We start from the raw sequence: 16,928 nt of genomic DNA, 5'->3' as shown, positions 1-16,928 counted from the left end.
CACAATATTTGGAGCTCTGTTTAAAAGTTTACAAAATATGTAAAGGTACTCTGTTATTTTTAATGTATTAAAGATAAATAATAATAAGACATATCTGAAATTGGATAACAGATCAAGTTTTTCATTTTGAGGTCAAGTGGTTTTAATCCTAAAACATGCCTTGTGGAATGACTTGTTCATGTGCAGTGAGTGTATAACCAATAGCACCCTGTAGATGGAGATAGGCAGTAAGGCTATTGGTCATTGCTCTTCTCCCGAGAAGGAGAAGCCCCGAACAGTCTGCTTGGCTTGTGGGAGTAGTTATCTAATATTGTAAATTCCAAAACGTATAGTAATTCACAACACATTCAGTAACTCAATTTGAATGCGTTTTGGATGGCCCCATTAGAGACATAGGATGGAATTTAGCTAATCTTTTTCAATGGACAATCCACCAACTGCATGCTTCTTCAATTGAATCCCAGGGGATATTATCATTAAGGTCTGGTGTTTCCCCTTACATCCTTATCACACCCTATTATCAAAACACTGACAGTCTTCCAGGGGAGCTAGAGACATTAACCTGGAAGAACTGGCAGCCTGACTCACTTGAAAAACTGTTAACAATGCTGTTAACGCTGTACATGCTTCCTCAATAGTATCCCAGGGGATATTATCATCAATGTCTGGTGTTTCCCCTTAAATCCTTATCACAACATATTATCAAAACACTGACAGTCTTCCAGGGGAGCTAGAGACATTAACCTGGGAGTATTGGCAGCCTATCCTGTTGCTGTTTCCTTCCTCTTTCCAAAGTAATAGGCAGCTTACTGGTAAAGTGAGCATTTACCTGGAACTGATACACAAAACAAATCACAGTCGGCTAGACAAGTACTTAGTGTGTATACTTCCCCTTGTCGTTGACAAAATAGTAACAATGACTTAGAATGGTTGACTAACCAATTTGAGGGAAATCCTTGAGTAAGGAAGAAAACACTCAATAAACTCGTACTTCTTGAGTCCATGAAGAAGAAATGACAGAGAACTATATTGAGGTGCCTTACAGACGTAATGCATAGTCCTTTTTATTACGTAAATAATTCAACATGCAAAATACAACATACAAATCTATAAGAAGCATTAAGAACACAGTATTCTCATTGAGGAAAAAACTGCACTAACCTAAAAGAACCCTTTTATACAATATAACAAATGTCTACTTTTCACAGCACCCTCAAAAGCTCATAAGGTACAGCAATGTGAAATAAGTCCCTTTAAGAATTCCCATACACAAAAGACAAGCTATTTTGCAACAATCTAATACAGTACAGCTTATCATTGCATGGTTAACACTACAGACTTGACTCAAGAGTGTTCAACAATCATCAATGACCTGTCGTCACTAGTTGCCACAAAGTCATAAACCACACCCATTTCTACAATTTCTCTTGTTAAAATATGATTTTAAAACTCTAGCCTTAACCCTAACCTTAACCACACTGCTAACCTCATGCCTAACCCTAACATTAAATTAAGACCAAAACGCTAGTGAAACCCTATACCTTGGAGAAAAAGGATGGGCCATCCTGGGAGCTGGTGGTGTCCTGGATGTCCAGGAGGGTCTTCTTTATCCTCTTCACAGCTGAGGCAGAAAGGTTGGACTTGAGGCTAAGCAGGGCGGTCACCTGGACGTCACTGCGGGTCAAAGGGGAAAAGGGTGAGCTCATCGGTTGTTCAATTGAAACACAGTGTGTTTGCAGTGTGTTATTGGCCTTGTGCAATGAACTTTAACTGAATTTAGCATTATAACCTGAATTATTTCTGTATCAATATCAGCCATCACTACATAGTATGCAAAGGAGATACAAAATCACATAGCTACAGTCTTGTGCAATAACAGTTATGTGAGTAAGTAATATGAAAGTTCAACCTGAGATCAGGGTAAGCTTGACTCAGAGTTACTATTTCCAGCTGTATGGAAGAAATATCTTGGAGTTTCAGCACTTCAGCAATCCTGGCCAGAATGTCACTCAGCCACTCCTCCCTGGAACCCTGTGAAAACAGTCACAATGTTATTTCCTGTGTGTGTGTGTGTGTGTGTGCGCGTGTGCGTGCGTGTGCGTATTCTCACCGCTTCAGTGAATAGTTTGTTTAGTCTCTGGCCATCTTCACACACCGACCTGGCCGCCTGCTCCTGCATCGCTTTGTCTCTCAGCTTGATCTTCCTCTTCAGTAGCCTCCTCACGTACTCCATTGTCACCTCCAAGTGCAGCTGGCCCAGCAGCTCCTGCATAACCATCCATTCAATCAACTTCTCAATCTATCAATAAATCAGCCATTCCATCTTTCAATCGATCTGTCAATCAATTTACCTGATGGCAGGAGTCAGTCAAGCCCCTAACATCCTGGGTGTGTTTGTTAATTCCTTCCAACAGCTTCTCAAACACCTGTTTCTTCTCCAACCATATGGGCGTTCCCAGACTGCTGTACTGAGACTGTGTGTGTTTAGAGAGGAGGAGGCAGATAGACAACAGATCAATATCAAGACCAATGACAGGCTAGTAGGTACATTCCACTTTATATTACTTCCTTTCCTCAGATGTAAAGTCAAACTTTTCACAAAGCCTGGATTTTAGATGTGTAAGTCAGCAATACCTTGAGGTCCTTGTGTATGGGGCTTGTTAAAGATCTGTAGCCACAATTCTTCATATCAGCTACTATGGACAAACAGCATTCCTTTATATCCGCTGGGAAGAGATCTGCTTTCTTCACAATATAGTCCCTGTGTGGAATCATACAGGTAAAATGGCTTAATAAGATGGCGCTGAAGAGAATGGCTGATGTTTTACATGCTCCTGACCAATTGTGCTATTTTGTTTGCTTTTTGCGTTGTTTGTAAGTTATTTTTAAAATGTATTTTGTACATAATGTTACTGCTACCGTCTCTTAGGAGCGAAAATAACTTCTGGACATCAGAACAGCGATTACTCACCACGAACTGGAAGAAGCTTTTTCCTTTAACGAGACCGACGAGAAGGATATACTGCTTTCCCGTGAACAGGCCCAAATCCCCGTCATTTGCGTGAAGAAAACATGGAGGAAAAGAGGACGCAGATCGGGCTGCCTTCTGAGATTCCGTAGGCGAGCGAGTAAACTCCCACTGCCTTCTGTTCTACTTGCTAACATGCAATTATTGGAAAATAAAATGGATGACCTACGATTACCCTACCAACGGGACATTAAGAACTGTAATATCTTATGTTTCACTGAGTCGTGGCTGAACGAAGACACATAATATAGAGCTAGCGGGATTTTCCATGCACCGGCAGAACAGAGATGATACGTCTGGTAAGACTAGGGGTATTTGTATTTATTATGGATTCCCATTAGCTGCTGCCAAAGCAGCAGCTACTCTTCCTGGGGTCCATCAAAATTAAGGCAGTTCATACAATTTTAAAACGTTGCAATACATTCACAACACACTGTGTGCCCTCAGGCCCCTACTCCACCACTACCACATCTCTACATTATTAAATCCATGTGTAGTGCGTATGTTATCGTATGTGTGTATATGCATGTGTCTGTGCAAATGTTTGTGTTGCTTCACAGTCCCCGCTGTTCCTTAAGGTGTTTTTTTGATCTAGGGTGGGGGTGTGTCTTTGTCAATAACAGCTGGCTCACATCAACAGCATCCTCCCGGATACCCTAGACCCACTCCAATTCACATACCGCTCCCAAAGGTGACGCAATCTCAATCGCACTCCACACTGCCCTTTCCCACCTGGACAAAAGGAACATCTATGTGAGAATGCTGTTCATTGACTACAGCTCAGCGTTCAACACCATAGTACCCTCAAAGCTCATCACTAAGCTAAGGACCCTGGGACTAAACACCTTCTTCTGCAACTTGATCCTGGACTTCCTGACGGGCCGCCCCCAGGTGGTAAGGGTAGGCAACAACACGTCTGCCACGCTGATCCTCAACACTGGGGCCCCTCGGGGGTGTGTACTTAGTCCCCTCCTGTATTCCCTCTTCACCCACGACAGCGTGGCCAAACACGACCCCAACACCATCATTAAGTTTGCTGACCACACAAGTGGTAGGCCTGATCATCGACAACGATGAGACAGCCTATAGGGAGGAGGTCAGAGAACTGGCAGTGTGGTGCCAGGACAACAACCTCTCCCTCAATGTGAGCAAGACAAAGGAGCAGATCGCAGACTACAGGAAAAGGCGGGCCGAACAGGCCCCCATTAACATCAACGGGGCTGTAGTGGAACGGCTTGAGAGTTTCAAGTTCTTTGGTGTCCACATCACCAATGAACTATCATGGTCCAAACATACCAAGACAGTCGTGAAGAGGGCACGACAAAACCTTTTCCCCCCTCAGGAGACTGAAAAGATTTGGCATGGGTCCCCAGATCCTCAAAATGTTCTACAGCTGCACCGTCGAGAGCATCATGACTGGTTGCATTACCGCCTGGTATGGCAACTACTCGACATCTGACTGTAAGGCGCTACAGAGGGTAGTGCGTACGGCCCAGTACATCACTGGGGCCAAGCTTCCTGCCATCCAGGACCTATATAATAGGCGGTGTCAGAGGAAAGCCCATAAAATTGTCAGAGACTCCAGTCACCCAAGTCATAGACTGTTTTTTCTGCTACTGCACGGCAAGCGGTACCGGAGTGCCAAGTCTAGGACTAAAAGGCTGCTTAACAGCTTCTACCCCCAAGCCATAAGACTGCTGGACAATTAATAAAAATGCCACCAGACTATGACATTGGCCCCCCCATTTGTTTTGTACACTGCTGCTACTCGCTGTTTATTATCTATGCATAGTCACTTCACCCCTACCTACATGTACAAATTACCTCAACTAACCTGTACCCCCGCACACTGACTCGGTACCAGTATCCCTTGTATTATAGTCTCGTTATTGTTATGTTATTGTGTTACTTTTAATTATTTGGTAAATATTTTCTTAACTCTTCTTGAACTGCACTGTTGGTTAAGGGCTTGTAAATAAGCATTTCCCGGTAATGTCTACACTTGTTGTATTTGGCGCATGTGACAAATAAAGTTTGATTTGATCAAATTAGATGACTAGATTATGTCATGGTGGTCCTATCAATTTGGACATCACATCACATAAAGAGAAAATAAAACATACCTAAATTGTTCAACACAGGAAAGATTGGCCATTATCACAGTTCTGCTGTTTCTATTGTTGCATCCCTTGAGAACTTTCTCCTGGAATATCTTGTAGCTGGAAGTGTGTATTTGGTACATTATTAATAGATCATCTTGATTTAATAGTATTTGGAGTAGAATACAACACAATGCATTGTTACTTCATGATTCATAACATGCAATTCTCTCCTGCAAAAAGTTTATATTACCTAGTCAAGAAGTCCTTCAACAGGCACGCAATCATCTGGACTTTGGACGTGTCTCCCAAAACTGTCTCTACTGATTCGAATGCAGCATTAACAAACTAAAGGGACAGAGAAATAGAAAGTGAGTTGGTTAAAGATGGAGAATAAGTGACCTTTCCATTTGAAATGAATCTCTGTTGAAATAAACAACGTAATTTGTGACTAACTGAATAGTAATAGCAATAAAGGCATGAGGATGCCAAATATTTCCTATATGATGTCTACCTGAATGACATCGATGGCCAAGGGGCTAAAGTAACAGTTGTCTCTGAGCTCTGGCACAGATCCCTCCCTCCAGGCTTGCTCCTCTACATTCAGCACTTTGTTGATCAATGTCTGCACCTCTTTCTGAAAATAGAGCATAAACAAAACAATGCATTATCTAATTAATAATTAATGTAATTAATGTAAACTTAACTTTTTTATGATCTACAATCAATTATTCACATCTAGGTGGGTAAAGCTAATATGTTTCTGTTCGAAAACAAACACATGGGTCAGAAAGCTGTGCTCCAATTTGCAGGACACATTTTTATTTAAATCATATTTACCTCTTGGTGAGTAAGATATTGATTCTCCAGTTGTGTTGTTAACTCTTCAGTCAACAGCTTTCCCAACGCCTCAGGGTTAATCGCCTTGATCAGTTCCAGATTATGTAGAATCCTAAAACAAAAACCAGGAGTTACTATGTTAGTCAGTCACATCTCCTAACCTTCTTATATAGTATTTGAATAAGCAAACAAAAATAAGATGTCACTCACTCTGGATAGGCAACATTCACCCAATGCAGGAGGTAAGAACAGTCAACCATGCCCAGCCCATACTCTGCAATCTTTCTCATCCCTGCACTGAAGGCTTGGTGGTACATTTTTCCATAGAGGTTGCAGATATCCATGTCCTTTGGGTAACAGCCCTTCACAACCTTCACCACCCTCAGCAGGTCCTCCTGCAGGCGTCGGCCCTTCCCACAGATGTCCCTCTGCAGGGAGGAGCGTAGCTTGTTGCTCTCTTCAGGGGGCAATTCGGCATTGACCATACACTCCTCCACCAGGCTCTGGATGACAGTGTCGTGGTGACGTCTACACTCACTGGGCCTCCAGGAAGGCCGTTTACTCTCCTGCTTCAGCCATCGCCTATCCTGCTCCTCCTCCTGTAGGATAGCCTTCACTGCAGACTTCAGAGCTTCCAGACTGTCTTCGTCCAGACTGAGAGAACTCTTCACAGCCAGGTCTATGTGGCTGAGGAGGCCTTTGCGATCCCTGGCGAGCTGCTCTTTCTCCTTCTTCTCTGTGGTCGGCTGAAGTACTTCTGAGATCTGTCCATATAGATGCTCCTCTCTGTCTATCAGCTGTTGGCCAGCAGCAGACAGGCAATTTCTCTCAAGGTTCTGCTCAAAAGTCAACAACTCTGAGGGAAAAGACAACAAAAACAGTGTAGTGTTTACAGTGTCTAAACTATTTGCCATAAAACATGTACGTACGAATGTATGACATGTGTTAGAACCAGTGGTGGAAAAAGTACCCAATTGTCATACTTGAGTAAAAGTATAGATACCTTATGTCGTGTCTTTGGCTATGCAGGAATAAGTGATATGATATGCTATTCTATAAAATCCTTTCTCTGTAATTAATATTACCTGATTAAGCTAATCGTGTAAATGTAATTAACTAGAACGTCGGGGCACCACGAAAGAATGTTTATAGAGCTGTTATCTTCCGAATAAACTCTTAACTTCTATGGGCTAGGTGGGACGGAAGCGTCCCACCTGCGGGACACAGCCAGTGAAATATCAGGGCGGCAAATTGAAAAACAACAAAATGTCATAATTCAACTTTCTCAAACATACGACTATTTTACACCATTTTAAAGATACACGTCTCCTTGATGTAACCACATTGTCCAATTTCAAAAAGGCTTTACAGCGAAAGAAAAACATTAGATTATGTTAGGAGAGTACATAGACAAAAATAATCACACAGCCATTTTCCAAGCAAGGACATGTGTCAATAAAACCTAAAACACAGCGAAATGAAGCACTACCTTTGATGATCTTCATCAGATGACACTCCTAGGACATTATGTTACACAATACATGTATGTTTTGTTCGATAAAGTTCATATTTATATCCAAAAACAGCATTTTACATTGGCGCGTGACGTTCAGAAAATATTTTGCCTCCAATACTGCCGGTGAATCAGCACAACAATTTACAAAAATACTCATCATAAACGTTGATAAAATATTAAACTGTTATTCAAAGAATTATAGATGAACATCTCCTTTATGCAACTGCTGTGACAGATTTCAAAAAAGCTTCACGGAGAAAGCACACATTGCAATAATCTGAGTGCTGCGCTCAGAAAAATACACCAGGCAATACAGATACCTGCCATTTTGGAGTCATCTAAAATCATAAATAGCATTAGAAATATTCACTTACCTTTGATGATCTTCATCAGAAGGCACTTCCAGGAATCCCAGGTCCACAATAAATGTTGTCCATAATTTATGTCCAAATAACTCCTTGTTGTTTGCGCGTTCAGTAAGCTACTCCAAATGTAGGAAGCGCGCCGAAAATTTCACGATAAAAAGTTATATCTACGTTCGTTGAAACATGTCAAACGTTTTAAAACATCAATCTTTAGGGCCTTTTTAACGTAAAACTTCAGTAATATTCCAACTGGACGATTCCAATGTCTTGAAAAACGTTATAGAACACAGCTACCTCCTCACGTGAACGCGCGTAATTGTGGCCTGTCATTCTCTCGGTCATCAGACTCCAGGAGGTCTTGTTCGCTCTCTGTTGACTGCAAAAGCCTGAAACACATTCTAAAGACTGTTGACATCTAGTGGAAGCCTTAGGAAGTGCAAATTGAACCCTAAGTCACTGTATACTGAATAGGCCCAGTCTTGAAAAACTACAATTCACTTCCTGGTTGGATTTTTTCTCAGGTTTTTGCCTGCCATATGAGTTCTGTTATACTCACAGACACCATTCAAACAGTTTTAGAAACGTCAGAGTGTTTCCTATCCAAATCTACTAATAATATGCATATTCTATTCCTGTTTAAATTGGGTACGTTTTTCATCCTGCCGTGAAAATACTGCCCCCTAGCCCAGACAGGTTAAAGACCTAGTAATATTTTACATCAATAGCAGTCAATATTAATCGTCACCTTATTTCAGTCTCATCTGAAAGTAGTAAATTCTTGATTATCTTCACGAACCCTGGCTAACAAGTTGAATCAGCAATACAAAATTGGGTTTAATTATTTATTTACTAAATACCTAACTAATCACACAGAATTACATATACACAGAATGCAAATTATGTCATACAGAAAACGTCCCTGGTGGACGGAACCTGTATGACGGCTGGTTACACAAAGAGAGGGGGGTTGGGCTTGAATGAAAGAGCGGGAAGACTGAGGAACAAAGGGAGAAGCTGTACTATCTTAAATACAGTATCTTATGCATTCTAAATTACCGCCCATTTGGAAAAGGAAAATGCAATAAATAGTTACTCTGAGCTGCGCTTCGGGAAGGTTGGTCGTAGATGCTGGCCGTGTTGGCCAACAGAGATCTTCCTGTCCTCGGAAGAATGTCTCTGGTGGTAAATTGGATACGTTGTAGTATCTTCATTGTGTGTTAGACTGGATACGTCGTCCGTCCTTTCCTAGCCCATGTTTACAGCTGCTGTTGCTAACTCAACGGCTAGGATGTCTCACTTCTTTAGTGAATAAGAGTTCAAAGTTCATACCATTCACAACCAAAGCTCACGCTGAGGTTGGCTTAGTTCTGTAGTTGACATGTTAGTCCTTTTTAACGTATGGACCGTCGTCCTATTGTCCTCGGAACAGAAGGTTACATTTTTGTCAAGGGCTTATATAGTGGAGGGAGAGAAGGGTGTGTTTCATAGTTTATAACCCATGTCTCTTCACAGGGGCGGGCCACTGATTGAGCAGGGCTCTAACCTTATGAAAACCCAATTCTCTCATTTGGAAGCTAAAATTACATTTAATCTTTTCACAAATAGTGTCATATTTAAACATTTAAATTACACAACAGTTCCATGTGAATCTGATAACTAGAATGTGTAGACTTTCCCAGACACAGTATATGTCGTCCTGTCATCAGTCAATATCTCAGATGACAACCGAACTGACATCATATTCATTAAGTACCAACGCATATTTTCAACTGGTTCTATTACCGAAATATGGTTCCTTTCCCCCCCACTTGTTTGATGTTCCCAGACTCTCTATGTTTAACAAAGGCTATTCAAGAGTCCTTCAGTGGAGTCAGAGAGAGAGGGAAGGGAGAAATATATTCCGGGGGGGGTCATAAACCTTACCCACAGGCCAAGTCATGACACTTAATATAAAGTTACTCAAGTAAAAGTGAAAGTCACCCAGCAAAATACTTACCTACTTGATTAAAAGTCTAAAAGTATTTGGTTTTAAATATACTTAAGTATCAAAAGTAAATGTAATTGCTAAAATATACTTAAGTTAAAGCATAAATAATTTCAAAGTCCTTATATTAAGCAAAGCAGATGGCTCCATTTTCTTGTTTTTTAAATTTGTACAGATAGTCAGAGGTACACTCCAACCCTCAAACATTATTTACAAACAATGCATTTATATTTAGTAAGTAGGGATGACCACCTGTATTCTTGATAAGTGCGTGAATTTGACAATTTCCCTGTCCTGCTAAGCATTCATCATGTAACAAGTACTTTTGGGTGTCAGGGAAAATGTATGGAGTAAAAAGTACATTATTTCCTTTAGGAATGTAGTGAATTAAAAGTAAAAGTTGTCAAAAATATATATATATAAATAGTAAAGTACAGATACCCCAAAAAACTACTTAAGTAGTACTTTAAAGTACTTTTACATCACTGGTTAGAACTATCTACAGATGTGATATAAACAAATAAATCAGTCATGAGAAAAATGTACATTTAATATCTGGGATTTTTATGATAACCTATGATAACCTAGGAATAATAACAGGAATAATAAAAAAATTTAAAAAAAGAGATGGAATTACAGATAGAGAAGGGGAGAACTCATTGTAGGTTTCACTCACCCTTCGGGGGGGCGGCTATAAGACTGGATGTGTTGGGTACATCTGGAAAGGAGACGTTGCTGTTACTCTTGGAATTCCGTCTAAGGATAGGGGGCAGTGTAAAATGTTTAAACTTTCTTCCAGCTGATGTTGTCTTTCCACTGTGTTCCACTGGAGATTCTGGCTTAGTGGATACTATTCCTGAGGTGTTTCTGGTCCGCAGGGTCCTCATTGCTGCAGAGAGACAGTCAGAGACAGATTGTCACTTACTGCATTTGCAATGTGTTAGAAACTGATTGTGTTCAATCTGCGGCATTGTTAAATATTGTAGCGACATTTACCCAACACCTAGCGACCTCAGCAAGAGGTTTGGACCTCTTAACATAACGGTTTAAGTATTGGCTTGACTATCGCTTGACCAGGGTTCGAGTCTTGGTCTGGCCACAATCCGCCGTGTACTCTACAATATTTAAAGTCGTTTGTATGTCGAATTATCTCTATCTACCCGTAACAAAAATTGGGTAAAAGGTTAGAAATACAGTCGGCATATATATAATTGCTAAGTATATTTTGTAAATGAATACATTTGACATCATAAGTAAACTTTCAGTATGTAGAGGCGAAAGAAAGAATGCAGTAAAGACCTACCTGCTGAAGCCAGATAGAAAAATATGTGTGAACTGAAAGGAATAGATCTACTCTCCCGACAGGACAGATCACGTTTGCATATCGGAAAAGCTCTTCGATTTATAGGCTGCAGCAGGACAGGGTGGGCCCGCGTGGCAGCCTGGTCTCATAGACTAGACGTAACATAGTACACTTAAATCCGGGATACTCACATCAGTATGATATGTTATGTTTGGTATGGTTGCATAAGACCACGGCCGACCCGCTCATTAGGCAGGATTAGGCGGCCACATTTTCTGAGCTAAACTGAACAAGACGCACCTCCAACAACAAAACATAAAACCTCACATAATTCTGCCCCAAAACAATGACAATTTCTCTCAACCAGTGGCATATGGGTTTTTTAGGTGAGCGCTGATGCCGCCCTGTGATAAGCAGTGCCCACTTTGTAAAAGGCAGGGGCGCAAAATATTTTGCTTGTCCATTCCCAGTGCGCCTCTCCAGGGTGCTGTTGGAGTGTCAAAGCTAAAATACCACCTCTGCAAAATTAACAACAACTCGACCCTGCCTACCCAATAGCAGTCAGTTATCCCTTGTCATTAATCCCCCAGATCTGATAGATGCCGCTCTGCTTTACCACTGAGCTAGTTTACAGCTAGGGACTGTTCCTCAAACTCAACAGTAAAGGCCACATAGTAAAGTGGGCTATCCTCAGAGTCTAGTGCCTATGCTGCCTCGCTCTCGGCCAGAGCTTCCACCGTAGCCCACTATGAGAGGCCACTATTTAGTGGATTGACTAAGCCCAGAATCACCCCTCTTATGACGCTGACCAATGCACTCAGTACCTATAGTTCAGTCTCAGGTTCTTTTATCCCAGCAACTCGGGTTCACAATGGACGAATTAACCAAAACTAAAAATTCTCAATCAATCAAGTCAATCTCAGAAACCTAGAGTAAAACGACATGCACTTGTATAACTCTGATGACACAGGGTTTCAGAACAATAAAGCAAGTTTATTCAAAATTCCAGAAACAGGCATAAAAAGTCCCAGTTCAATCAATCAATATTGTGATAAGCAAAAGTTAACAGTGGATTAGATACATTCAGCACCCTTATACTGCCAATGCAATATTTTTTATCTGTTACAATTTTATGATAAGCACAGCATTAAATTACAAGAAAAAAGGTTTCTTACCTTCTACAACTATAAACAGTTTTTGTCGGCCCCCCCCTCAGGATGATCAGCTCCTCATTCGGTGTCTAAAAACTTTACCAGCTACTTTAAAACTTCTATCAATAAGGTAACCTTAAGGATTTATTCTAGAACTTTACTTTAACACTAAGAATAAAAACTAAGTATAATAAAAATCGAATTGTATCTTAAGCTAAAAAGCTACAGCAAAATCTTTCTTCAGCAGACAACAGGTTCTTCAAGCAAGCCCAAAGAGACTCTTCTCCACAAAAAATACAGTTTTTTTATATCCTAATCCTTATTCTAATCCTATCCTAATAACCTACCTGTGTTCCTAACCACACCCCTAACAACACTTATATTCTCGCTGACGCTTCTGCAAATCTTACACCTGCATCTGCAAACTCTCAAAGGGTCTTGTTCAGACACCTGCTAACCCCCTTTTTCCTCACCCTTTCTAAAACCACAGGCTCCTCCCATCCCCAGGCTCAAGCAAGCAGTGATTTAATTAACCTCTTTTCACCTAAATTGGATGCGTCCCCCAATACCAAATGATACGAGCCTCGCATCCACATGATTTCCTGCCTCCTTCTAACTAGTCTAACCTTGGGTTATTCTACACTGAACAAAAATATAAATGCAACATGCAACAATTTCAAAGATTTTACTGAGTTACATTTCATATAACAAAATCAGTCAATTGAAATTAATTCATTAGGCCCTTATCTATGGATTTCACATGACTGGGAATACAGATATGCATCTGTTAGTCACAGATACCTTAAAGAAAGGTAGCGGCGTGGATCAGAAAACCAGTCAGTATCTGGTGTAACCACCATTTGCCTCATGCAGCACGACACATCTCCTTCACATACAGTTGATCAAGCTGTTGAATGTTATCCCACTCCTCTAAAATGTCTGGGCGAAATTTCTGGATATTGGCAGGGACTGGAACACGCTGTCGTACACATCATTCCAGAGCATTCCAAACGGGCTCAATGGGTGACATGTCTGGTGAGTATTTAGGCCATGGATGAACTAGGACATTTTCAGCTTCCATGAATTATGTACAGATCCTTGCGACATGGGGACATGCATTATCATGCTGAAACATGAGGCGATGGTGGCAGATGAAGGACACGACAAATGGGCCTCAGGATCTCATCATGGTATCTCTATGCATTCACATTTCCTTTGATAAAATGCAATTGTGTTCGATATCTGTAGCCTGCCCTTCATTACGCACACCTGTCACCATCATTACGCGCAGCAGCGCTCATTGGACTCACCCCTGGACTCCTTCACCTTGTTGATTGCCAAATGTGGCCTAATATCATTGTTGATGCCTGCCCATACCACAACCCCGCTGCCACCATTGGGCACTCTGTTCACAACATTTACATCAACAAACCGCTTGCCCACTCGATGCCATAGAGTTGAAACCGGGATTCATCCATGGGCTTCCGAGAGGCACAGCAGTCTGAAGCACTGCATTTCAGTACAAGAGGCATCACTACAGTCCCTGGTTTGAATCCAGGCAGTATCACATCCGGCCATGATTGGGAGCCCCATAGGGCGACACACAATTGGCCCAGCGTCATCTGTAAATAAGAATTTGTTCTCAACTGACTTGCCTAAAAAAAATCTAAATCCATGAAGAGCACACTTCTCCAGCGTGCCAGTGGCCATTGAAGGTGAGCATTTGCCCACTGAAGTTGTTTACACTGAACTGCAGTCAGGTCAAGACTCTGGTGAGAATGACGAGCACACAGATGAGCTTTCCTGAGTTGTTTCTGACAGTTTGAGCAGAAATTCTTTGGTTGTGCAAACCCAAGGTTTCCTCAGCTGTCTGGGTGGCTGGTCTCAGATGACCCCGCAGGTGAAGAAGCCGGATGTGGAGGTCCTGGGCTGGCGTGGTTACACGTGAGGCCGGTTAGACGTACTGACAAATTCTCTAAAACGACGTTGGAGGTGGCTTATGGTAGATAAATGAACATTACATTCTCTGGCAACAGCTCTGGTGGACATTCCTGCAGTAGCATGCCAATAGTGCGCTGCCTTAAAACTTGAGACATCAGTGATGTTGTGTGACAAAACTGCACATTTTAGAGAGGCCTTTTATTGTCCCCAGCACAAGGTGCACCTGTGTGATGATCATGCAGTTTAATCAGCTTCATGATATGCCACACCTATCAGGTGGATGGATTATCTTGGCAAAGGAGAAATGCTCCCTAACTGTAACGACAGACGCTGGAGACGAGAAGCAAGTACAGGGAGTGAACATTTAATGAAAACACAGACATGAAACAGAACACGGACAGCGTCTGGACAGGGGAAACGTAAACAACAATAATGCTGACACGGGGAACCAACGGAGGAACAGACAGATATAGATGGGGCAATCAACAAGGGGAAGGAGTCCAGGGGTGAGTCCAATGAGCGCTGCTGCGCGTAATGATGGTGACAGGTGTGCGTAATGAAGGGCAGGCTGGGGCCCTCGGGCGCCAGAGAGGGAGAAAGGGAGCAGGCGTGACACTAGAAGAAAAATAAACGCACACCTATTAAGGCGAGGTGCTGGCTAGCAGAGTAGAAAACTTGAAAATAAGGGAGAGATGCACACTCTAGGAGCTCAGATGCAAAAATGTAATATCCAACGTTTCGACAGCCAAGCTGTCTTCATCAGGGTATGATCACAAACACTGCGAGATGACTCATTTATATAGTGTCAAAAGACACACAGGTGTCTGTAATCATGGCCAAGTGTGGCCTAATATCATTGGTTAATTCTCAAATATAAAAGTGGCATACAAAGAACAGCATACAAAAAAACAAAGAAACAGGCGTGACACTAACAGGGATGTTAATAAATTTGTGGAAAATGTTTTCAGAAATAAGCTCTTTGTGTGTATGGAAAATTTCTGGGATCTTTTATTCAGCTCTTTGAAAAAGGAGGGAGTTGTGTAGTGACCCTGGATTATAAATGCGGATATAGACTTTGCCGCTGGAGCATGCTTGCAGTGAAAGCTTAGTTGTTTGATTTATTTTCTGTTATGTAATGTCATTGAGTTCTAGACTTGAGAAAATTAAGAAATTATCATTACCTGCTTCGTCCCTCAACCTCCTTAATAACTTCATTCTGCCAGAGCGCGCATTGCTATGAATGATGGGTTCTCTGCCCCCCTGCGTCTGGTCCAGCAGAGTTTAGTGTTGCTTAGCAATAGACAGGTCAGGAGGATACCAGGTAGTAATTTTATAACGAGGTTGAACTGCTCTTTGGCAACCTGGTTTCTTCATATGAAGTTATTGGCTTTCATGTAGGCGTGGCTTTGCTTCTGGGATCTGATGATGCTGTGGAGTCTGTCGTTTTCAGGGATCTCAACATTCTCATAACTATTTTCCCAATACTATCATGTGCTGGTTTGGCCTCCTGGCAGCTCACACGATAAACAGGCACATCATGCGTATAATGCCTTGACTTAAACTTTATTTCCAAGATAATGATTGCCTTTATTATACATTTGCTTATCATTATAGCTACAGTATGAACTTTCATGAGCTGACACAAATGATCGGTGAACTATGAGAACAGTAGATCTATACAGTAGATGTTGGATGGATTTATTGTGATTGACTCATAGTTAAGAGCAGACAGATGAGTACAAACCTTTGTGTTGCATGTTGCCCTGTAAAAGTGGCCAACATTATCGTTAATTGAAACATATGATCAGAGGGGAACAAAAACTCTCACTTCCCTAACCAAAATACTGCATTTGGTTTGTGCAAATCTCAGATCTGATATTTCAAAACCAGTATTTTACACCCCCAAAAAGCCCCAACTGACTTCCTAATTAAAGTTGAAGTCAGAAGTTTGCATTGCCTTTAAATTGTTTAACTTGGGTCAAACCTTGGATTAACTTGGGTCAAACGTTTCGGGTAGCCTTCCACAAGCTTCCCACAATAAGTTTAGTGAATTTTGGCCCATTCCTCCTGACAGAGCTGGTGTAACTGAGTCAGGTTTATAGGCCTTCTTGCTCGCACACCCTTTTTCAGTTCTGCCACAAATTTTCTATTGGATTGAGGTCAGGGCATTGTGATGGCCACTCCCAATACCTTGACTTTGTTGTCTTTAAGCCATTTTGCCACAACTTTGGAAGTATGCTATCTATTTTGTGAAGTGTACCAGTCCGTCCTGCAGCAAAGCACCCCCACAACATGATGCTGCCACCCCCGTGCTTCATGGTTGGGATGGTGTTCTTTGGCTTACAAGCCTCCCCCTTTTTCCTCCAAACATAATGATGGTCATGGCCAAACAGTTCTATTTTTGTTTCATCAGACCAGAGGACATTTCTCCAAAAAGTACGATCTTTGTCCCCATGTGCAGTTGCAAACCGTAGTCTGGCTTTTTATGGCGGTTTTGGAGCAGTGACTTCTTCCTTGCTGAGCGGCCTTTCAGGTTATGTCGATATAGGACTGGTTTTACTGTGGATATAGATACTTATGTACCCGTTTCCTCCAGCATCTTCACAAGGTCCTTTGCTGTTGTTCTGGGATTGATTGCACTTTTCGTACCAAAGTAGGTTCACCTCTAGGAGACAGAACACGTCTCCTTCCTGAGCGGGAT

General features: G+C 41.7%; 1 protein-coding gene across 1 annotated transcript; it reads right to left on the bottom strand.

The window, feature by feature from the left end:
* Nucleotides 1-1,025: 1,025 nt before the first annotated feature.
* LOC115162218 (tumor necrosis factor alpha-induced protein 2) lies at nucleotides 1,026-11,226 on the bottom strand. Its single transcript, XM_029713303.1, has 12 exons — nucleotides 11,136-11,226; nucleotides 10,509-10,721; nucleotides 6,178-6,823; nucleotides 5,968-6,079; nucleotides 5,642-5,764; nucleotides 5,381-5,475; nucleotides 5,152-5,247; nucleotides 2,635-2,761; nucleotides 2,352-2,474; nucleotides 2,111-2,266; nucleotides 1,910-2,031; nucleotides 1,026-1,674 (listed from the first exon to the last, which is right to left on the bottom strand). The coding sequence occupies exons 2-12, from the start codon at nucleotides 10,717-10,719 to the stop codon at nucleotides 1,536-1,538; spliced, it is 1,950 nt and encodes a 649-aa protein (XP_029569163.1). The 5' UTR covers nucleotides 10,720-10,721; nucleotides 11,136-11,226; the 3' UTR covers nucleotides 1,026-1,535.
* Nucleotides 11,227-16,928: the final 5,702 nt, after the last annotated feature.

Source organism: Salmo trutta, chromosome 25 (assembly GCF_901001165.1).
Source record: "Salmo trutta chromosome 25, fSalTru1.1, whole genome shotgun sequence".
Taxonomy (NCBI): Eukaryota; Metazoa; Chordata; class Actinopteri; order Salmoniformes; family Salmonidae; genus Salmo; species Salmo trutta.
The sequence above is the reverse complement of the archived record's forward strand: the minus strand, read 5'-3'. Positions and strand labels throughout refer to the sequence as shown.